This window comes from Tauraco erythrolophus, chromosome 21, assembly GCF_009769465.1.
Source record: "Tauraco erythrolophus isolate bTauEry1 chromosome 21, bTauEry1.pri, whole genome shotgun sequence".
In the NCBI taxonomy this organism is placed as follows: Eukaryota; Metazoa; Chordata; class Aves; order Musophagiformes; family Musophagidae; genus Tauraco; species Tauraco erythrolophus.
This window is the reverse complement of record NC_141485.1, coordinates 3,262,428-3,287,257: the sequence shown is the minus strand read 5'-3', so window position 1 is coordinate 3,287,257 and position 24,830 is coordinate 3,262,428. Positions and strand designations below refer to the sequence as shown.

The 24,830-nt window shown below is 36.8% G+C and overlaps 1 protein-coding gene across 1 annotated transcript in view; it reads left to right on the top strand.

Moving 5' to 3' along the window:
• BRIP1 (BRCA1 interacting DNA helicase 1) overlaps positions 1-24,830 on the top strand; it is a 116,104-nt gene that overhangs the window by 10,884 nt on the left and 80,390 nt on the right. Inside the window, exons 8-13 of the mRNA XM_086624861.1 lie at positions 22-221; positions 3,500-3,632; positions 4,145-4,296; positions 4,830-5,001; positions 5,119-5,256; positions 5,669-5,830. Coding sequence (XP_086480987.1) covers positions 22-221; positions 3,500-3,632; positions 4,145-4,296; positions 4,830-5,001; positions 5,119-5,256; positions 5,669-5,830 — 957 coding nt within the window. The remainder of the gene's footprint in view (positions 1-21; positions 222-3,499; positions 3,633-4,144; positions 4,297-4,829; positions 5,002-5,118; positions 5,257-5,668; positions 5,831-24,830) is intronic.

The window sequence follows — 24,830 nt, the reverse complement described above, 5'->3', positions numbered from 1 at the left end:
GGTAATAATTTTCTTTTCTAGATGGACATTAACCTAAAAGGCCAAGTAGTGATTTTAGATGAAGCCCATAATATTGAGGACTGTGCTCGGGAGTCAGTGAGCTATGGCGTTACAGAAAGTCAACTCAGAGCTGCTCGAGAAGAGCTAGATTTCATGGTCAATAACAACATCAGGCAGAAGGATCACGCGCCCCTACGGGCTGTGTGCTGCTCTTTGATAAAGTAAGGCAACTCTTTCTAATTCCATTATATCAATTAGTATTTTTTAAAATTACATTTAGATTCCTTGTGCTGATGCGATTTACTGGTTACTATGTTGCATCAGATAAAATGCAAGAGAGAGATACTTCAAACTATACAGTCACTTGATGTATGTTCGTTTAAGGAATCCAGGGCAGTTTCATGTATTTTAAAAAATACTCTTGTCTTAAAGGGAGGCCTTGAAATTCTATTTTGAGAAGTATGTTGTGCTCTTGAATGATATGCTGATCTTTATGGGGCTTACTGTCCTAGTTTGTGAAGTTCTGTATGAAAATTTTAACTAAGATAAAGAATTTTCATCATTCATATGCTTCTGTTTGCTTATTTGACAAACAGTAATAGCATTATTTGGTCAAAGCATTAATTAGTTCATATTTATAAAATGCTTTCAGAGCCTTGGACAGGAAACATTTGGAACAGATTAGAATCTGTTTCTGCAGTCAGACTGGAACCTGATTGGAACCTGTTCCAAACAGATTTTTTCATAGTTGAAAATGAACTTATCAGTCATGCCCTTTGTTTTCCCTGTGAAACAACTCAAATTTGAGCAAAGAGACAGGAGTCTGTAAAATTGGGGTACATGCAAATTCTTGGAAGAGACTTGTTGAAGTCTTTAGAGAATTCAGGTAGCAAACTCTTTGAACAGAGCATGCAGTATCCTCTTCAAACTTCTGGTTGTTCTCAGGCAAAGGTTATCCACACAGAGGTACGGATCGTTCCTTCTCCCTGGACCATGTCAGTAGAATGTGGTTTTAATTAATTAAATTAGTCGAAGTTATGAGAGGGGATGGAACAAAAGCAAGTTGGCTGAAGGCGGAAGCTCAGGAAGGAGAGAAAGAAACAAGAGGTCAAAGGCAAAAGTCTTTTGGGTGGAGTGGGAACATGAGAAAGTTGAAACAATGCCAGAAGAGTCTGTGACCACTGGAGAACTTGGAATTCAGCTCTGTAGCCCTTAGGTTTTTAACCTTTCTTTTAAGGGATCCAGGAGCCGAAAGAGTTGAGAAAGGCACTGCTAATGAAACCTTGAACAACAAAGTCAGCAGAAAGAAAGTGAATAATGATATAAGTGGCTTTGAAGTTAACTGAACTCTGATTCAGTGCATGTCAAATCATCATTTTGTTGCGTTAGTGGTTGGTGAAATAGACTTTGGAGTACAGTGCAGCGAGAAGTTCACCATTTTCCCTGTCCTCTCTTCTGAGAGTTAATGTTCATGTGTCACAGAGACAAGTGACTTCGGTTTTTCTTTTTTTGCAGAAGCTAATTCTCCTACCTTGGATATTTCAAATGTTAAATTTTAGTAAAAGATGAGAACAGCATGACTGGAGATTTGATTGCCTCAAGCTTTTTAACCTTATCAGAAAAACTAAGGTTGATTGTCTTGGCAAATCTGCCAACAGCATGAAAAGCAGTTGTTGGAAAGCAGGAGACTGGGTGTAAATAGCCAGTAATTGGTAAAATGCTGTTGCATAGTGACATGGCTTTGCCAAATGCATGGGTAATTAGAAAACTCTTACTTCAGTTATAAAGATCCTGAGACCTCATTCCAGAAAGCACTTAAGCATGGGCTTAGTGCCACAGAAGTGCTAAAATGACCTTTCTGAGGAATTTGAAGATAAAGCAATAGAGGTATGCTGGTGAGATGCAGATTTGCCAGGACAAATTATGTTGTTCAATGGAGTAAGCTGTATCAGCAATGGGATTTTCTGATGGGGAGGAGAAAGAAATTGAAAGCATGTTTGTAACATTTTTTGGATCTTTTCCTGAAAGTATTGCATACACCAGTTTTCAGTTCAAAACCATAGATATCTTTCTGGGAGTCAGGCTAATTTTGTTTATGCTCACTGCTTTAGTCTAAAAAATAAATTAACAGGTGTTTCAAGTAAATGCTTTAACATTAGATTTAATTGGATGGAATCTGTTCTAGAATTTGCTTTTTTTTGGTAATATTTTAGTATTAGGAAGGCAGTTGTGTTAAGTTTGTGTTCGCATTTATAGCATGACCATTTCAAAAGTATGTGATGGTGTTTGAAGTTCAGAACAGGGAAACAGAATTTTTACATTTCCTGAAATGCTTTATTCATTGCAAGTCCGTTTCATTTCTGTCATAGCGACCTTTTCTGAATTTTAGTTCTAGGTCTTTTTGATGTTACATTTGAGGAAATGGGTCGGAGTACTACACTGGTGAGGTTCTGCCTGTTATTGCTTAATAAGATTAAGCAAATTATAGCCAAAGAAGTGATTGTTATGGTAGTATTTATGGGGTTTTGTTTGCATTTAACCTGGTGAGAGGCAAGGGGTTTTTAATTGTTCCGTTGTTCAGATTACTTGCAGTGACAGGACAGGAAATCTGGAACTGAAAGTCACTAAGCCTTGTTGCTTTGGTTGATAATGATTAACTGATTTTACAGGTAAATGTTTTGAACTGTTGTAGAAATGACAGCTGTCTTTCTGATGCCTGCTTCTGGTTGATGAAACAGACAGCTTCGGCATTTCCCGAGAGGGAGGAAGCCCTCCTGCTTTTGGAGAGAGAGGGAAGGTCTTGTAACACTGCAGGGATGATGGAGGACACATTCCGTTAGAGAAAATTTTAGCATTGCCACAAACGAGATGATCTGCATGTTCAGATAAAGTTTTTAGAAAGTCCTATCACATTTTGCATTGTACGTGCAGTTATAATTCTGCTTAATTTTCAAATTGTAGCAGAGTAACAAATACCTGTAGGTAGGTTAAAATGTGGACTTTTGATTGCCCCACTTTCTCTGACTTTGTGTAAATACTGAAAGTACTTGTGTGATGTCTCAAGATTTGTTCTCAGTAGGAAAGCCTGCAATTGACAGGGATGATAAACGAACTTGCATCAGTTAGAGTAATCATGAGTGGCTTTGAAAGTAGAGCAGAAATCTTTCTTAAATGAGCCTCACACTATATCATAAAAGCAGATTGTATTCTAATCCTTTTTCTTTATTGTCAAGGTGTTATAGGAGGATAAAATAGAAATATATAGGGACAAACTTTCTTCTCACTTCAATCAGCTGCATCAAGAGCAGTTCTGGAGAAGTTAGTTCAACAGTGAAAAACTGGCAAAAGAAAATACAGAATTTCTCTACTTAGAGGTGGTAAAATATTTGTTATTGTCATAGAAGTCTGGTGTAATTTTTGAGATTTGGCTTGTTCCTGCAAAGTATCTCAATCTCTAAAATCAATGCTGAAATTATTTCTGATTTCTCTCTTTTTACAGCTGGTTAAAGGAGAGCTCTAGTCAACTAGTAGAAAGAAGCTATGAAACTTCCTGTAAGGTTTGGAGTGGAAAAGAAATGCTCCCCATTTTGCACGAAATGGGAATAACTGGTATTGCTTTTCCCGTTTTACAGGTAATGTTATGTGCTGTATAAATGAGTACCAAAGTGCATAATATTGATGTTGTTAAACGTCTTAAAATGTACATAAGTTAAGTGCTAACACATTTCTTAATTTACTGCAATTATCAAAAACTATCTGAAAATAATACCTGATCGAAACCAGGAGTAATCCACTTGAGCTAATGGAGTTTGTGGACAATCAATGTTTTGAAGGATGTAAATGATCATGTACAATTATTTAACTCGAGTCAGTGATAGTTCTGTCTGTTCTATCCAGCTGTGTTTTTATTGACTCTTGAAATGAATTTACCCCATTTTCAAGTTTATCCCTCCTTTCTATTTGAGCCAAATGTGTTAAAAGTGTTGTTCCTTTTCCTTTCCAATTCTGTCTTCAGTCTGACTTAATAGATATCTTAGGTGAACTTTTGAAAGAGTTTTGGCTGATAGTCTTGTACCTGTATTAGCTTTGTGTTTGAGAACATATTTATAGTGGTGTTAATGTGGAATTTGTTCGCCTCTTACAGAAACATCTTGCTACTGTCCTGGAAAAAGAAGAAAAAGTATCAGTGCTGGGTAGAGAAGAACTTATTGAGATACCAGTTGTCAGCCCTGCCACTCAGATTATGCTGAGAGGGTTATTCATGGTTCTTTCCTGTCTCTTTAAAGATAAGAACAGGTCGGTGCAAATACATAGCCTGAGCTGCGTGGTTGTGTTTCATTCAGCCGCTTTGCCAAACTTCCCCTTTCATTGTCACAACATCTTAGTTGTGGTGTCTGGCTTCTGAGCAAAACTAACATTCCAGAAAGCTTTGGAAAATCTGTTTATGTGGGAAGAATTTAAATACTACCAAATTATTTTTTTCATTCATAAATAAATTCGATTATTGAAGAAACTTATTTGAAAGTTTTGTGTAAATTTTCTTGATGTGTCACTGAGTTACATATGCATGGGTTTTGTTTTTCTGAATAGCACTTAGCATTTGACTGTCTTGATATCTTGACTACTAATGCCAGCAGTTACTAAAAATTTATTTTTAAATATTAATTACTGTAAAGTTTCATTGTTTTTTCTGAAAGTATAAAATTATTTTTTATACTTAAATTGTAAATGCATTGTGACAACACTGTCTTTGCTTTGTATGAGCTTAATGCTTACAGTTTGATTGCTTAATTGTAGTTTTTACTGGTATTTTTATATCCCTTTATTAGGTATGCAGATGACTACAGAGTTGCTTTACAACAAACCTATGCTTGGATGAATGAAAACGAATCTGATGTTTCAGATGCAAGTGCCTTCTTTACAAGGCCCAAGCGTAAAAGGAATTTGCGGCAGAAAACCGTAGTCCACATGCTGAATTTTTGGTGCTTGAATCCTGCTGTGGTAAGCTGAGTGTGAAACAGAAGGCCTTGAGTAATCTGAGTGATCAGAAATACAGAACAGGATCTGAAAGTGCTTGTATTGATTTACTAAATTCCTTCTTTTCTTTCTCCAACCTAGGCATTTTCAGACTTAAGTGATGTTAGAACAATTGTTCTGACCTCTGGTACGCTCTCTCCAATGGATTCATTTTCTTCAGAGCTTGGCGTGAAGTTTTCCATTCAGTTGGAGGCAAATCACATTATTCGGAACTCGCAGGTAAATTTTGGTGTCGTTGTTCTGTCTCCCGAGACGTAATGCTGGCTATTGTAAAAGAAACAAAAACTTGCAAATAAAAATGATGACAAACCAATTCAGTGAGTAAAAAGAAATGCACAGAACAGACCGTTGCTTGGATTAATGCAACTGTAACATATGTTTTCAAATGAAAAAAAGGTCAATTTTTAGACACGTATTCCCCTGGAAAAACTGAAGTCATGCTATTTGGTAATAGCCACCTTATATCAGTTATTACACTTTCTCTTCTGTTTTTAAGTACTGGGATTAATTTGTTTAGAAATATCTCAGTGTTCTCCTTCACACTTAAAACTTCCTTGTTTAACCGAATGTAATTCAATACAGTTTGTGTTGCATGTTTTAGAATTAACTGTTTTGGTATGAAATACACTAGGTTTGGGTTGGCACCGTTGGAGCAGGCCCTAATGGTCGGAAGCTGTGTGCCACATTCCAGCACACGGAGACCTTTGAGTTCCAGGATGAGGTGGGAGCACTTCTGCTTTCGGTGTGCCAGACGGTTGGCCAAGGAATTCTGTGCTTTTTGCCATCTTATAAGGTAAGGAAATCTGCATTCATGTTCTTCCTCTAAAACCACACACGCTCTACTTGAAAATGTCCTGTGTAATGTTTCGCTTTATGCATCAACATGTATAAATGTTTATAAAAATAAATATATTGTAATAACACATTGTGATTACACAACATCGTGATTTCTTGGATGTCGTATTGGCTGGGACATGAGATTGTTTTCGTGAAAAACCACGTTCATATTTGTTTTCAACGGATGTCTGGATCTTAGTTACTGAGTACAATTGTTTTGATTAGTTTTACCAAAAAAAAAAGTCACTGATCTGCAGGTTTTTTTAAATTGTTTCCCTGACTGTTTTGAAATTATTAAAAAAAAAAAAAAAAAAAAATTCTCCTCCATGTAAACACACATCATGAGAGGAAACTTTATGTGTATAACTCAGCAGCAATAATGCCTTTGCATGTTCTTTTTGTGCTGTTTGAATGTAGCATTAATCCAGTTCACTTCTTTCCTTCTTTCTTGTTCCATTTCACTGCATTGGAGGTTCTAATATATTTTTCTTGAGTCAGGGCAGGGATTGCTCACTGGCGTTTGCTGAAAGGAATCAAATTTCTCAATTTCAAACTATGTAATATCCAATTTCACTGACTACAGATATCTAATTATGGTTAATCTGTACCTCCCAGTAGTCCTGCTTTCTTCTGTATTAGCTCTTACTGTTATTTATGGTCAGCTCCAAGGAACAGGAATATAAACCTACAATATAATTCTATAGTTTGTACCTATTTTTCTTATAATGCTTGCTAGAGTGTGACTTTTTTCATTTTAAACCATCACTTAAGTGTTTAAAAAGCCCTCTCAGCAAAGAAACCAAAAACCTCTTAAAATAAAACAAAACAAAACGAAAAAATCCTACCAAATGAACAAAAGCCCCAGCGTAGTAGAAATAAAGGCTTCAGACCATTTCCCTCATCTCTAAAGTTCCTTCACAGAGAGTATTTTAAAAAATGAAATAAAACCGATTTTTTCTTTTTTGCCAAACTTTCATGTTAGTTTTACTCTTAAACTGAAGAGGCTGCAAAGTGAGGATTTTTCTTGTTTGGGTGTCTGTAAAGAATTGCAGTCATCGGTGCAATTACTCACAGTAACCATTAGGTGACCACATTAGACCAGGTAATGGACAGTCACTGAACAAAGCAGATGACTGACTATAAATTTATTTAACCTAGCTCACTAAACGCTGCACTTCTATGAAAAGTTAATGATCTGAAAATAAATTTTGCATTCAATTTATTTATGGACTGAAATGGGAGCGTATTTCAGTTTTCACTATCTTTAATCTTTTACTAAAGTGTGTAACATCGAACAGTATGTGATAGTTGGTCTTGTGTATACAGACCTGACAAATATTTATGAAAGTTTTTATGAGAATAGTAATCTGAATTGAAAGCATAGAGAGACTTTGTAATGACATTTAATAAAGAAGGAAAGAGGTTGCTGGACAGCTCTGGTCCCCTTCCCCCTCTCCCTGCCCTTATGTTTTGCTGAAAGGTCACCCAGCTAAACACAGTGAGTGGTTTTTTCCTTTGTGGGAACACTTCCATGGTCCTAGCGAAAGTATTGATAGATATAAATTGCAGACAATTGAGGGATGATATTTTAAAATCACATTGCCAATAGTTTTCTATGGATGGCCTTTTTCATTCTGCTTCTTTTATTCTGGATTGGGTTGCCTTTAAGTCTGAGATTTATACGTTGAAAACACAGAATAATGTAAGCATAAGCATATTAGTACAGGGAAAACAAGGTATTCTTCTTTCATCATCATACAGAATATTGCTATTTGCATTTCAAAACTGATTTTCAGAGATTTTCATGGGGAAGTTGCTACGTCTCTCTGAAAAACAGCTTTTAAATAGATTGTTGAAGGCTATCAAGATCTGATGAATACACATGGTCACGTACCTCACTAAATTAACTAAGCAGATTTTTTGAGGGCTCAACCTATTTTATGAATTAGAGCTTCAAGTTTGGAATTAGTGAAAAATAAAGTCTTTTTAAACATCTGGAAGGCTGAGGGCAATGCTCTGAATTTTGGGTACCATCTCTCCAGGTAATCTGATGGATTTTGAATTTAGGCAGATACATTGGATTTCAGTTTTGTTTTACTTACAGATGCATTTTTCAGTCCAACATTCTGTTTTAGTTTTAAGACTTTGTGGCTCAGCAATGATGTCCTTTGTACCTCCGACAGAAACCCTGCTTCTTGGGTGGCTCTGTCTCAGTACCTCACTTTTAGCACTCATGCTGTACCTTTTTACTTGTTTGCCTGAAAACATTTTTGACAATTATTCCTACTTATTTGCTTTGTACATAAAGTTAATTTTATTTTTATGCATTTAATTTGGGAAGTAAATTGTATGTTACTTTCCTTGTGTGCATATAAGGAGAGTGCTAGAGGCTGGAATTGCATCTTAATGCACTTTTGTTCACTTCACTTTGAATTTCATAGACTTTGTTTGCTTTAATAGAATATAGGTGTATGTTCTTTTTTGTTATAAGAATGGTACATCAACTCTTTGGCCTCAGTCTGTGGGAACAGAAAGAATGGAAGGTGTAAGACCTGCCCCAGGAAGCAGAAGGCGAGAACCCTGCCTGGCACAGGTTGTGATGAACAGTGTTGGAGCCCTAGAGCTGGCACCCAAGCAGAGTTCTACTGCTTATCCTGTTGTTCAGAGCTTCATTACATGATGCTGGAAATAATATAAGTTTATAACGGAAATAGAATTAATGTTACCATTTGAACTTCCCAGTCTAGAATTTAAGGAGCTTTTATGAGTAATACTTATTTCTCTCTGTTTTGTCTGGAATTTCAGGTTACTTTGTATACATTAAAGAAGTAATCTACCAATACTTGGGGAAATTGATGAACCCTGTATTCATGTTAGAGCTAGAGAAACAAACTGGCAGAAATTTAATGATTTATTTCAAATTTCTGGAGTGTATAATAGAGAGAAAAAATACCTCATAGTCATCTAGAAGAGCTATCAACCTGCTAGACAGTTTCCATGTGCAAATAAAGAGAGGGCAAGTAAAATTTCTAAATGTCACCACATTAACCTAATCATAAAATGAGAGAACTGGCTGCTGCTTATAGAACATCCGAGATGAACATTCTAAATGTCAGCAGAGCACGCTGCTGTAGGAGCCAGCGTTGCAGTCACATACTCCTTTCAGTCCTAACGCGAGCCAAAAGCATCCGTTAACGGCTTGAGTTTTTCTCTATTAGTGTTTCTCCAGGTAGATTATTTCCTGGGAGATTCCAGATTTCTTTGAAGAAGCTGTCTACTACCAGGAAGAGGTGGTAGTCACTTGCCTATATTTTGTTGTGGAGTGCCCCTTACAACAAGATATTTGCAATCTGTAGAATGTTATTCAGCTGTTTTTTTAAAGAAGTTCAACTCCTTTAGTAATGATCAGTTTAAGAAAACACTTTGTCAGACTGAGAAGGTACTTTCCAAAGACCTTTTTACCTAATGTATGAAGTGTTGTTACTGCAAAAAATTTTGAATTAAAAATAATTCACCTGTAATCTTCCCCTGTGCCCCTCTATCCCCTCTTTGTTCTTTTTTTTTTTCAATCAAAGCAGCTGCAGCAGAAAGAGCTCAATGCAATTTTGTGGGAAAAGTCTCCCACCTTTTTATCTGTGTATAATTTGGAATTACTAGATGTAGTGTGAATACCAAAAAAGCAATAGTAGATAAACTTGCCTTAATCAAGTATTTAAATAAACATATTTTTCATGGAAGAGTGACTGTTTAAAACACGTATGGCAAATATCCAAGGATAATAACGCAATGGAGGAAAGCGCATGGATAAGAAGGAGGCAGTGCATCAGATATACATCTCCACATTGGATAGGTGTCTGTTTATGTTATCAACAGCTGTGATGCCTTGTTTTGTGAACGGAATAATCTACAATAACATACAAATTTTTGTTGTTGGTATTGAAGCTTTGGCACATGGACTTTTTTAAAAATAAGCTTAATCTTAACGTTCACTGAATTGCAAGCCAGGATTGTTTTTAGGGCTACTAAAACTGGTGATATTATGCAACAAAAATGCATGGATGTGAAAATCAGTAGCAACTCCAGCAAAAACACTCTATAAAAGAGAATATCAGAAGGTGAAAAGATTACTCAGAAATGTAAGATGCTTTTAAACAAGATTAAGATAAGGACCATTAGGGTTCACGTCGCCGACCTGTCTGCATTAAGATATATCTTGCCTGGTGCCTGCATCTTATGATTCATTCAATATGTGTCATATCAAAGTCAAGGTATCCAGCAAGGAGAAAAATGCTAATGCTTATAAATTTTAGTGATAATCCATCATGATGAATTAACTGACCTTTCTTCAGGAGCTTTTTTACAAAGCAAGCTTTGGACAATAATGTTAATGTAGGTGTTTTGTTGTTTTTTTTTCTGTGAGGCATTGTTGGTTAATTTGTATCTGCTAATTGTTGACCCGTAACTTGGAAGTAAAATTTTTAAAGTAAGGTATTTCCTCAAAAGGGTTTGAATGATTTTTTTCATAAGTAAAACTTCTGAACTGATAAATGTTCTTTCCTTGAGAATCTAATACTTGTTTAGTACTTTTTTTCTCCTACACCTTTAAGATGTAGTGCTCTCCATTGCTTCAGATGAATCTATTTCTTTTGTATCTGCTTTCCTTTACAAAGCTTTAGCTTTTGAAGTCAAATAGCAGTTTTACTTGGTAGTTGCACAGTGTTGCTGTGTATTTGGCATTATGATATATCAAATAGTTTTATAGAGAGAAACGTGGAAAAATGAATGTTTCAAGAAATACTAGGAATAGAAATAATAACTGCTTTGTTTTCTGTCTCATGAACCTCTTAAAAGTGACTGAATGATCTAAATCTACATTAAAAAAATATTTACTATACTTTGTGAAGTATTTCTATTCAAATGTCTGTAAAATAGATACTATTTTTTTAATACTAATTGTGTTTTAAAATGCAGGTGACGGTTGTTTGAGGTTTACTGCTGTGGTGCTATATGAATTTTACCTCTAACGGGTAGTTAATTACAAAAGTAGTGAAGATAATAAAAATCTTATATTGTGGTAACATTGATTCTTTTTGAATGTATAACTTCCACTAAATGAATGCTTTTAGGAGAACTTAGTGGAGAATAATGAAAAAGTAGCAAGATTTTCTTACAACTGAGCAATACCTACTGGAAAATTGTTGGACTGTCTAGACCTTCTGCTGTGTACTGCAGTGATTCCAAGGGTTGTTGAAGAGTAACTGACAAATACTGTGTTGGAACAAAGTGATTTAAGGCGATTGTTTCCTAGAACACTTTTCTTGTCTCTTTTCAGACTGAGCTATTCCTAGTAAGGTTAGTTGGTACGTCCCACAGAAAGTCCTTGTACATTCCCTATTAAGGAGTGGGTTTGAGTTTTGTTCCTGTTCACCAGCCTTTCGTTGGGAGCTGGAATTGAGGAAAAGAATAGAACAGACAAAGTAAAAGAGGAAACAGGAATTACAAGGCTAATTGAAGCACTGCTCTGTTATTGAAGTAGCACATTGTAAGCTTAGGGTATGATTTAAAAGCAACCATAACCATGAGAAAATAATTTTTAGGTCACTTTTTCACAGATGCTATTGAACTTGAGGTTTAAATATAAGGGTAAACAACAGTTAGTTGTACTTTTCCATGCAAGTAAGCATGTCATGAATTTTGTGTACATTAAATTCAATATCCAATCTTGAATACACCTGACAGTCTCAATCATGCTACTAGTGAACAAATACCCTTCATCATAAATCAGCATTGCCATGTGCTAAGTTCATTAGAAGGAGGAACTACTAATGTGTGGTTACAGACCAATTAATGCTGCATTGCATTTGCTGTTTCCCTTGAGAATTTTGGAGTAAGGTTGTAATGATACATATATAGTAACTTTTGTCATTTGCAAAAAGTAAATGCTGGATTTCTATGGTGATACGATAAATAGGTTTGAGTTTCTATGTATGTCGTCATTTTAAGAGCTGCTAGTTCACAGTTTGTTCTGTCAGTCTCATCTCTTTTTCCCATTGTCTTGGCCGATGGTGTTTTCTTCCATGAGAACAGATGGCATTGGGTGACAGCAAATCCATTGGACTTGAACACCTCTGTTTGTTGTCTTGGCTCCCTTTCCACGTTTAAGGTGTCTGCCGAAGCTGCGGTGAAGTCGCAGACAAGTGCTGTTTACCATTCTTGGCAGAATTACCCAACTTTAGGCAAGGACCCCTTAACAATATCCATTAGCTCTGGGAGCAAGGCAGAGCGTGGCAGTAGGGCTAACTTGTGCTGTTTTCCAACAGACGGAGAATCTTCAGGTTCAGCCTAGGTAGTTCTCTGGAATAAACAGCAGGGACCTCAGTTTAACCTCTGACTATTGCACTCTCTTGCCATTGCACAGCAGTGTGTCTGCATTGGATATGAGACCAGGTCCTTGAGCAGACTGTCTCCTGGCGTGGACATTAATGTGCTACTCCTATATATGACAGGCAGAGGGAGGGATACAGTTTCAGTATTAATTCTGAATGTCTGGCTCGTCTTAGATTAGACAGGCCCTTTTTCTTATTGACATTTGTGTGACGTTGGTAGAAATATTTTTTTTTTTAAGAAGTCTGTGTCAGAGCGGCAGAAAATGAATTGGTCATAACAGTGAAAAAAGAACAGAATATTTTCATTTCAAAAACTTTCCTGAAACAGAGCTTTGTAAATAAATTATAAGAAACCCATTTTTTCTGCCATCGGTAAAAAAAACCCAACGCTGCCTACAGACATCTTTTACTTATTTAATAAATTACTTCAATAAATTTACAAAAGATGGTAGTCTGTTTAGCCAGGCCTATTAAAAGCATTAAGATTTGAGCACTGGCTGTTAAAATGAGTAAATGGCAATATCACAAAGTTAAACAAATGCCAAAAAACATTTTCCAGAGTACTGGGATTGTAACAATACCATTAATGAGGGCAAAGAGGTTTTAATGCAATTTGCACATTCTAAAGTTTCAAAAAGAGGTTTTGAGTTAGTGCATTATTAATGTTCTGAACATCTGGAACTATGTAAGAGCCATAGACATTGAGCAAGTGCAGGGTTTCCCCACTAGGTCTGATGCTGACTGATTTCCTCCCTAGCGAAAAGCTTGTTTTAAGAAGTTTGAGACAGTAAAATGACAATATCCAGATAAGAGATAAACATTCCACAGCGTCTTTTTGCTTGTAATGTGTATGGAGGAAAAATTGGAAACCATTAGGTTTGTGCAGTTAAAAGGTAAATTTGAAATTAAATAGGAAAAGTTTGCACCACAGATGGCTGCTCCGTGGTGCAGACGCGCTGATTGCAGAGTGCTTATGTGAGGAATTATCTAGTAACATCGGGTGGGTTCCATAAGATTGCTTAAATTTTTCTGTTAGGCGTATTTAGGTACAACATGCAGGGATAAATGCTTTATCAAGAGTAATATTCTCCTTGATATTCCTGTTGACAGCTGTAGTAGTACTATGAGGAAGAGATTTACTCCTGTGTGTAAATATTTGCAGGATGTAGGAATCTGTTCACAGCAAGTATGTTTTATGACAGAATTTGTTCTTTGAAATTACATAAACATTAAATGTTAACTTTCTGCATAATTTTAATGTTATAGAATGTAATCTGCACTGCAAAGCTTTAAAACGATACAGGAAACAGAATGTTTCAATGTGTCATCTAGTTTTACATGTTGTAACTGTAGCGAGCATCCAACATCACGTTCATTGTGGTGAAGAGAAAGGAGGCCTTCAAACAGGCTGGCAGATCAGGGGTAAGTTATGAAATAATTGTAAATTAATAATGATACTCACTTTCTGCACAGCGTTTGCTTTCTGCTCTCAGGGGAAAGGCATTCTCTTACTCCAGAAGCCTTTTTTGTTTGAGCCAAACAGCTGCAATGGTGCTATTATTACAGTGAGTAGGAAACCCTAAAAACAAGAAAAGACTTCAGGGAATAGAATTCTGTCACCCTTGCTATCTCCAATTATGTGCAAGTACCTAACAATAAAAGTAGAGCAAAATGCTGGAAGAGTAATTAAACAACAGGCGAGAAGCACTCTGTGTCTCTTTCCTGGCACTAACGACTCTGTGCAATGGCCCCTGGAAGTCACTGGAATTTTTTCAGGGACTGCAGGGGGTGAGGTAGGGCTCTTGACACTGAAGTGACCCTTGGAGGGTTTTTTTTCTTTTTCTTTCAAAAGAAAGGCTTATTACCAGACTCTAAAGCTGTGTCTTTTGCCTTACTCTGATGAAAATCTTAGTAAAGTGATTTCTGTCTGATGTGGCATAATTTCAGGAAAATGTGAGCTAAAAAAGCTGAATTCTAATGACTCAGGAACTATGCATTCCAATATTTTACCTAATAATAGATAGAATTTTGTTCTACTTGTCCACCATTGTTTCTTTATTGCTTGTTTTTCATTCTTACTCTGCATTGGTAGTTTTCTTTATCTCAGCTTCTTCATGTTTTATGATTAATGGGAGCGAAAAAAATCTCCATATACAATATCTACTTTCAGTTTTATTCTCCATTTTTTCATTATTTAAATATTTAAATATCTGTAATATAAACTATCTAGCTATTGGGGCCCTCACATTGTTCAAAAAAAAAAATTGTCAGGCTTTGTGTGCATTATCTGAGGTGTCTTCTGAGAGCTCCAATGGCTCCTGTAAATCTTAATGTGATTTCTGAAGTTTACAGTTTCAGTTTTTCCCATCAACTTGTGCATAGCAAAGAGATGTACATAAAAATCACTGTGTGGTAGATGATTTCAGCCATCCCATCACGATGCTCTTCTCTCTGCCTTGGGCCCTGAAGACTGTTGTGGTGGTATTGGTTCAAATGGAGAAGAACAGTGGCAGAAGGAATAGTGAAGTTCATACAAAAATAATTAGACTAAGTTTTCTATACCAGGCATAAAGCCTTTGTCCTCAGATTCTGTTGGTGAACCTCCTTCTTTCATGTCATCAGTTCAATGAAGTTACTCTGCTAAACTCAAATTGAAGATGGAGCTGGTGGTTCACGCCCTGGCAAGATCATTTCTTGTGTGATTGTAGAGGCTACAGCAAAGACATCTCCTTGAAAGAAAGAAGCCGGAATGGTGCTGAATTGTGTCCAAAAGAGCAATTGAAGTGCTGTATAGTTGAAGTTCTCCTAAGCTTTTAAAGCTGGTGCTTGTTTTATTATAACGATTTATTAAAATGTTTTCACTTAGAATTTTGTAACCTTTTGAGTTGTTTGGGTTTTGGCTTTGGGGTGTTTTTTTTTCCCCACTGCTTGGTTATCGATGACTGATTTCAGTTTTGACCATCCACGTGTGTTACTCACAAAGCAGGCCAAGAAAAACGCTGGGCAATGTGAAAGATAAAATTTTGTCTTTGGAGGGATGCTCAGTGACAATCTGAGTAGTTGCACAATGTTTGATTTCTTTCTTTAGTAGTACGACAGGATCCTAGATATGCATTGGCTATGGAATGATTTTCTTGGTTTCTGGGAATTTAGAGACAATCCAAACATTAGATATGCCTAGAGAAGATAGAGGAGATGATCCAGCACCTTACTGCTGAACGAGGTTCTTCCTCCCTTCCTTGAAATCGTTCTTGTGCTACTCCATATTTTGTGTCAACTGATTTAGATCTCCAGAACAAAGGAAAAGTTTACATCTTTTTTTTTTCCTTTTCCCCCTGGTTAGTTTTCTGCTGGCCTTGTGAACTGAGTCGGCTCATCAGGAGGTCAGAGAAGTGGCAGAGATAGCTCAAGGGAAGAGATGATATTGCACACTCAAGGATGGGAGTGTGATCGTCCCTTTTACTGCTGGAGCTCAGTCTCAGAGATGAAATGAAACACTTTTTTCAGTGGTTGACCTTAATATGAGAATCTGTGAAGATACTCGTTTGGAAATTCTGATCTTTTTGTGAGATACAGTTTATGTTACAAAGTTTTAGTGTGAAATTGCAGCACTGTTAACTGAGTCTGTCTTTACAGCATATTAACGAAATGAACCGGAGAGTTACTCAGGTGAATATTCTGGGTGAATGGAAATTTGGGTGAGGTGATATGAAAGGAATGACCCGTTCTGACTTCTTGTTCTGTGAAAACCTGCGGAAACTGTGGGAATGGCGGAGTGTTTGCTGTTCGTATGCACTACTTATTGCAGTCGGACACTTTACTCACGTCCACTCCTCGTGTACACAACGGCCGCTGTGGTTGAGTGTGGGGCTCAGGGGAAATCCTAGGTGTGATTTGGGTCACACCTTATCTTTTTGGGTTACTGGCTGCAAAGAATGAGCAAAGATGCTTTCTGTGGGTTACTGAACTGCTACGGTGACCAGCAAGGGACTCGCAATTATTCAAGTGCCCTGTGGCACTTGCTTTTTACATGGAGCAGATACACTTTCTGATGGCATCTGCACATCATATAAAGTAGAATTCGTAGCGACAGTCTGTGGCAGATTATTGGGTATTACGTCTAAAAAAATTATATGCCATACTGGTAGATGAGTGTTTTGCTTGTGAATTTCACACCCTGAGAGCTGTGCAGTTTAATATTTTATTATGCTGTTAGTTTAAATACCCTGAGCATACAGCATCAGGAAAATAAACTAAAAATCTATTATTGTTTCTCACTTCTGAGCTCTGACTTGTCAAAGTGCTGCAAGCTGAATTGTTGTATCTAGTTAACACATGCTCCAATTTCTGTTGTAATTAACACTTTCCGCTTGCATATTTTTTCCTACCATTTACGTAGTAACTGCATTGAAAATGAGTTTTCACAGTCAAGAAGTTTGCACTCTGTGAATGATAGAATCCAAATAGTAAATAACAACTTCTGTCACCACATCATTTTACTCGAGAGCTTTTGATGAAGGAGAGAGAAAGCGAGGTGGAAAACAGTAGTTATTAAATAAGGAACACTACACATAAGCAACATTATTTTTAAGAAAGTGGTGTAGCTCGCACAGGTTACTTTGACATTGCTGCTGTTCTCTACCATTGCAACCTGCAGAGTTCCTGGTCCCTTTGGCATTTCTTGGAGGTTCCCTGCCTGATGTGATAGAGATGTGGCTTCTTCGTGTGTGAAAAACACTACATACATGTGTTCCAAGTTACAGAAGAATAGATAATTCTTCTTCACTTGGGAAGGAAAGATACTTAATTAAAAAAAAAAAATATATTAAAAAACCCAAACAACACCCTCTCCAGCATCAGATTCTTTTGTGGGATAGATAACCATTCCTGACTCATTTTTACTATTCGTGCTTTTTCATCTATGGAACCCTATCTTATCTTTCATTTTTATAGAAACGTTATATACTTAGTTAACTCTGGCAGATTGCTTTGAAATTTTCTTTTAGAGAAGTCATTGAATAGCTGCTTGCTGTGTGAGATTAATTGCTTATTGTTCCCTCCTTAATTGCTGCTGACTGAAGTGCCTGTTTCTAATACTGGTGACATTGGTGAGGGTCATCATTTGCATTGTCATGACTGCAGAAAGCTTTATCACTTTGCATTTCTGTATTTTAGTATTTGCTTGCTTCTTTGACTTAGGGCTGGAATTGTGCTGAATTTTCTGTTTAGTGATCCTGCTTCCCAAATAGAGAGGTTTTAGATGCCTCCAAGAATTAGAGCTGGTATCCTTCCCTGTTACCATAATTTATTGTTCTGTAATTACCCATTCAGAGCTAAACATCATACGTACAGTTACGTGGTTGTTGCTGGGAAATTGCCTTAGTTCTTTTATGTTCACTGATTTGCTGTATGACAAGGGAAAAATGACTCGCCTTTCTGAGAAAGGAAAGAGGATATTAATATTTTTTAAAATTCTGTAATAACTAGGGGTGTAAAATGCCGTTATAAATTCAGAAATATTTTTTCTCTGTTAGTGTTAAGAGAAGACTAAAAGCTAAAACCTGTTACTCTTGGAGTCCATTCCCCATGGCCCCCGTTCACTGTGTGAGCACTCGTGGACGTGATCGGCCTCGTGCCCAGGACTGCACTGCACGTCGGTTTGAATCAGTTTTCCCAGATGGTACTGTGCTTCACTGCTGATGTGCCACTAAGACAACCTTGTCTTTTTTTTTTTTTCCCTCTTTATTCTGGAAAAAAAAGAGGTCAAAGTTGACTGAGCTTGGCTTTTGACTGGTGAAGAAGAGGACGACAGTGTATGATGCTGACTTCATTCATGAACAGTTAATAATTTTGTATTTGATTCTCGACCAGCATCTAAACAATGCTTTTAAAAATATTTTTTTTTTCTGGGGAGCTTTCTTTGCGTGAAGGATTGCTCTCTCACTGGAACGTGAAAGTGCAGTGATAGCCCAGGGTGAACGTACAAGCAGTTCTTGTAACACAGAAAGCTGTTGTCTTGGTTAATTTTAAAACCACAAAAGAAACCCTGTTTTGAACCAGGCTGTTGAGAAACAGCTGCAATGGAGCTCAAAGGCTGAATACTTCAAAGGCAATCCAGATTGTTTTGTGGTAAAACAGGTTGGGTTTTTGGGGAAAAGATTTTATATAAAAAAAGCTTCTTTAACTGTAGAAGCAGCATATTAACCATGTTATTCTAGAGTCTTTGGCGTGCAAAACATTTCATTTTTCATTACTGTTGTCGCCGTTCACATATTCCATTATTTAAGGAGGTTATTGAAAAATTGATGGTATGTTGGTACCAGAGAGACATCCTGTAGGCTGCAGTGTTGATTTATGGCACATGGAACACAGTTCAGTGCTTCAGTTTCCTGCTGGTGAGCGGCACTTTGTCATTGTCCCTAAAGAAAAATCATACCAGTGAAATCCCCTGTGTTTCCCCCAGGTTGAGTGATGCATACTTTTTCTTCGAAAATGATTATGAATTATTCACCTTTTATTGTGCTGGAGTGTGCACATGGTGATCAGAGTCTTGTTCATAATACAGAGTTTTTCACCATGTTCAGGGTTTAGTTTAATTATGTAGTTGAGTTGCAGGGTAGCTTTTATCTATTTTTTTTCTTTTTTTTTTTTCCTCACAGTGTGTCTGCCAAGCCTGCGTGGGCTAGCACAGATTTTACTCCACGTTTGCTAGCATATGTAGGTATGTCAACACATGAGTCTAGGTGCTAAATGTTTGGTTTTCTTACATGTTTGTTTAAAATTTTCCTCCAGAAAATAAGTGCAGTAGTTGTAAACTTAAAAAGACACTTTTTCCACACAAGTTCTTGAAAATCACAGACAATTACATGGTTTTAAAGTTTTACTCTTCAAGCTGATTTTTTGTTGCAAAGAAATGATGAGAGATGTAAGTGAGGAATCTCTTGAAATAGCACGTGTAGTAGTGATACAGATTTCCAGTTGAGGGCAGCTTTCTCCTGGGAGATGTGTTGAGGAAAGACGCCATGATATGAACCACCTGTTAAGAAAATTAAAAGGCTGTATGATCTTTCTTCATAACTCTGGAAGAAATGTAAAATGTCAGAATAAACGTGTGACTTGGGTCGAGGTCCCTTCGCAGCTTCCTGGCTTCCAACTCTGGACTGTTGAAGTCTTTCTAATAAAACATAAATTTTCTTCCAGAGGAGAATAACCTGCTGAGCATTGATCAACTTCAGCAATTTAGGTTTAGTTTTGGAATCACGACTATCTGTGCAACCTTAAGTTTTAAAAATTGCTTTCCTTGCAACTACTTTTGCTTTAAATATATGCGGTCTTATTTTATGGGCTTGATTTGATTTTTGCTGTAACAGATGGTAAGGGTTAGCAGCTAAATACACATTAGAAAATCTTCCTCATCAGCTGAAAAGGAGAGGTTCTGAAAAAAGGAGGAATGTGTTTTCTTCTGGAAGTTGTACTTAGATGAGCATACATCCTGGTCTCATTCCTTCACAATGTCTACTTTTATTTCAGGACTCATTCTAAGGTCTTTCCACATTAAAATTCCTCTCTGTGTTGCCTAGTCTTCATATTCCTTAAAACAAAGACATCAGAGTCTCTGAACATATTATGTTTCCTATATTCTTTAATTGCTGGTTTTACAATAGAATGCTTTTTTTTTCCTGATGGCAGAAAAATGTTTAATAATTTTTTACATATAACTTCTGGTTTACAATTATGGAGCATTTCGTTACAGAGCCTCTGTGATGCTTTGGGAACGGAAATCAGACAGAAACTGGTCTAGAGTCACTACTCTGTAAACCAAATCTGATTCAAAGAACACTTCTTTGCGTTGCTGGTCGTAGCCCCGCGATGATAATAAATAGTTGGGGAAATGTACAGTAGAAAGGAGGCGTAGCCTCTCCTCGATAAGAATAACATCTTTGTGTGGCCTGTTTCCATTAAAATGCCGCACTAAATCGGCTTATTTTTGGCACATAAAGAAAAAATTACCTGTGCACAGGTATTTATATGGGCATTTGGTATTTTTCACCAGTTTCCCATTAACAGTGGGAATTAACATTTGATTTTGAAAGTACTTTTTACTTCATGAATAGACACAGATATTTTCATGTCCTCTTTCAATGACGTGTTAGAATGAGAAACAGAGAAAATGGAATTTGAAGCTTAAAATCTTCTTTTGTGAATAGATGCATTAGGATTTTGTATGAGCCTAGTCATTCAAAAGAATGAATTTTAAATACCTCCTTGTGTTGTGTTAGATACCTCCCAAAAACACGAAGAGGTTTCTGTGGATCAGTCCATTGCTTAACCTTTCATGAAAATCTAATTGAGTGCGAACAACTGCTTAAATAATTCAATGGACTAAGTTATTTTTGGCTGGTGGAGTCCCAGCCTAGTGCAGTGCAAATGTCTGGGTGTCGAGCAAAATTGAGGTGTTTTCTTTTTGCATGAGGAATGTGGTTAAGAATAAAATCACCATTGAAAAAGCATACAGGTTGGCAAAAAAGGAAAAAAAATGAAGTGTAGATTAGCTTTGCCAATTCGGTAAATGACTTGTGGCTAAAAGGTGCGTATTCTGTCAGTCCTTTTGAAAGCATCTAATTGACAAATGTTACTGGGGTTTGTTGCTTTTTCATGCCCGTGACCCTTTATTCTTGTTAGAGGGCATTGTACTTTTTATAGTACTATTTTTAATAGTTCTAGAGTGCTATTCCAAATTTATTTTAAAGATTTGGATAATGAACATTAGGTTTTATTGGTTAGTTGGCCCAAATATTTTCCCTCCTGGTTTGGGAAGGAAACTCAGCTTTTTCCTTTCACACAAATCCGTCCAAGCAGTTATCTCTCATCCCTTCAATCTTTTATTCCCATTTCATTACTCTGTTTGCTTTCTTCTTTCCTTTGTGTTCACTTTTAACCTCGAAGGACGTTTTGATTGGTTTGTTATTTTGGTTGTGTCTATTTTTTAACTAAAGGTGGAAATGGAATTAATTACTGATCCCATGCCACTACATTTGCTTTGTAAACTGTTGTTTCCACAAAATTGAAGAGTTCCAATAGTCCTGGAGGTCAGTTACCTGCAAGATTCTGGGTCATTTAGTGCAGAGGCTTGTCAGCCCTTTCAGTTCGGAGAACTGTCGAATAACTTCTGCTAATTCTGTACTTTTCCAAAACATCTTGGTTCTTGAAGGAGATCGTTTAATAGAGCACTCTAATACCAGTATGTAAGTGATGTGAAAAAAGTGGGCGGAGTCTGGCCAGATATATTCTCCAGGGCTACTTTGAAATAACATGAATTTAAAGCCACTAGTGTTTAAGCACCGTACCGAATGCATTTATTTAATGACTGAATATATTTTGGGATTATCACTAATGTAGAGAGAGTTTCATTCTTTCTTAATAGAGGTAGAACATTCAACCAGGTAATGAACCATCGTGCTGGACAGACTAGAGCTTGGAGACCAGTGGGAGAGTGGTTTGAACAAAAAGTTACAGCTGTAGCTAACCAGCTGACTCAGCAAACTGCGTCATCCTGGAAGCTTATTAAAGGTAATGCAATACCTATGGAATTAGATACATTATAAAAACATCTGTGCCTTGAGATCATCAGAGGATTACTTTAGTGGAAAATATGATGTCCTCCATCCTGACAGCTTAAATTTGCAGAAGCATCTGTCAGAGTGTATGGATTTTTAAAATTTTTTTTTTGTTTTACTGAAAGGAAGAAGGGAGACAGCTGATGCAGATGCAGGTCGAGTTGTCCTGTGATATGGAAAGCAACCGGTACTACTTTTTTTTTGTGAACAGTCCAAATGGTGAGAAACGTTTTGTAGTAAGACAGGAAAACTGTTTCTTCTTGACATTCTCTCTGAATATAAGGGTTTCCAGTAGATGTAGAGAAAAAAATGTCTCTTATTTGTTTGGTTTTGACACCTGTTATTTTTGTGTCAAGACACAAGCACTGCCTTGAAGCAAAAATGTTTGATCAAACTCAGTGTATAAATTTGGTATCTGCGCTCCTCTGCCTCCTCCTCTCCACTGCTGCATCCTGTTGCTTAGATAAGATAAAAGCACTCACCAAAGCACTGACTTACTCAGCGTCTTGAAGCAAAACAGAGTTTATGAGATCAGTGGGAAACAAGGAGAGGAAAGATACAGAAATTAATGTCTTCTGTTACTGAAGAAGGTATAAATTATGTTTACATTTAGTGTAAAATTTAAAGAAAAGCTGTTTAAAAATTTAGGCATACTGCTGGTGGCCTTTGTCTGAAATAGTATGTTTTTAAAAGACTTCAATTGCTTCATGCGCATCCTTAATGATAGAGGAAAAACTTTAATTAAAAAATTTTACAAACAACAAATAATATTTAATACTGTTAAGTTTTATTGTTAGATATTTGGAGCACTGTCTCTAGGTTGCTTAGCTTTTTTTGGTTAGTGAGTCACTGACAAGATCCATCAGTTGCAGATTTGCATTTCCCATGGTCTCTTATGATGTATTTGTTCTCTTTTATAAAGTGTTACTGTCTTACCAGCATTTGAATTTCAGTAAGTGTTGCATACTTTGGAAAGGTGTGAGACCTGATTAATGTATGTTTAAAATATGCAGGGATACCTGTTTCATTTTCCTAAGTTTGACTCAGATGAGGGTGGAAGAAGCACTAGTTTTAGAATGAGAGCACCACGTTGAAAAAAGTTCTATTGTTTTATCTAAATAAGTAGGTTTTAGTTTTATTCCCTCATCCTAGCTAGATTTCTAGGCAGTTGGAATTGCCTTGGAATACATTTTCCTTACTTTCTGATTGATTTGGGATACATAGGGAATTTATGGCCATTTTCACAATGTAAGATTGAGAGAGGGCTAAAGAGTACAATTCCATCTGACAAATTCTCTTGTCTCTCCCTCAATCTAATTATGCTTGCTGAAACAGTTGTTCATCCGGTTTGTGGAGAGAGGCACAGCTGGATGTGGGTACATACATCTGCAGCTTCTTAAACTGTTTTTGGTATTGCAAAGTTAAAAAAGAATAAATCTGTAAGTTCCCAAGTTATGTAGAAGAAGAAGAAAGTGTTTAATGAAATAATGTGTAATCTCCCTACTCTGTGTACTTGGAAAATAACATGATGCATTTTAGTTTTGTAGATGTAAAAATATGTTCTTCATCTGCTAGAGCTTTGGGGGATCCCTTTATTCCGTGTTTGAAGTCCCTACTCTACATGTCTGTAGTGTCTTAGTTTAGCTTAGGTTCCCTTTGGAAATACTTTCCGAAATCTGTAGCAGGTATTCGGCAGGGAACGGCCCAGGCCAGTCTTTTCCGTTTGGTGTTTCTCAAGAAACTGCCGGGTTTACAAACCATAGCTGGAAATGGTCTTAAGATGCGTATGTCTATATTGCATTTAAAAAAAAAAATCTACCGCATAACTCAGCCTTGAAATTAAAGGGAAAATATTTGTAGTATTAGATTTCAGCTGCTTCTAAAACTGACACCACTTCTTCCTCACTCCATTTCGTGTAAATGTGGAATTTTGGTGTCTGCATGTAGAATGTGCGTTGATGGACTGATGCTTCAAAGATGATGCAAGAGTATTTTCATTATAGCAGCACTGTACGTCTTGGTGTGTCACATCTACATGTTGGTGGATTGGATAACCCTGTTTTCTGCAAGTGGCTGCCCTTTCAGTCCCAAGTGTTCAAGAGCTCTCAGTTCTACCAAAAACGGATCTAGAGGAGTAAGTCCTGTTGCTCAGCCTCGGGGTTGGCCGTAGATGTGTCTCTTCCATTTCTGAAGTTTTGTGCTGACTGCATGTAGAACTTCTGTTTGACCCTTCAAACACATTTCCAGCCCACTGGAGACACACTTTGATTTGAAGCGGTGCTTATTCAAAAAGAAAATTCTGGTGGCAAACACATGAAGAGCTCTGCATGGGAAAAGGCTTTTAGATCAATGTTAGTCCCTTGGGAATCTCTTGACTTTTTGCACTAACAGTGGTGCCAATACTGTGATTTTTATTAAGAAAAACCTAATGGCTGTTTTCTTTCCTCCCCCCAGTTACCCTTTACATCTGAATAACAATGAAAAGTGGCACTTCATATCATTAAAAAATATATTACGTAGAAACAAGATGAAAAATTACTGGCTTGGAAAAGTGGGGTTTTGGTGTGTAATGGCAGACTTCTAAGAGGGTTATGAGATAATTGTGTAAATTTTGTGCACCTTGAAATACCTTTTGTTCTATATAAACATATGGGTGACAAGACAGCATATAGTTTTAAAGACGCACAAGAATATACAATATGGTTGTAACTTAGTTATTATTAAATAAATAGTTGTTAAACTAGCTAGTAAAGCCAAAGTTATTTTACTCTACTGTCAGATGCTGCTTAGATTATTCTCCTTTTCATCTTGTACTGCTCTTGAACATCCTTGCATATTTTTACGTGTTCCATAGCTTCTCCATGCACTTTTTGATGGAGGGATTATTTGTGTATTACCTTTTTACTGTGCTGGCAAGGTGCAATCCATTCATTACATGAATTTGTGCTAAAAT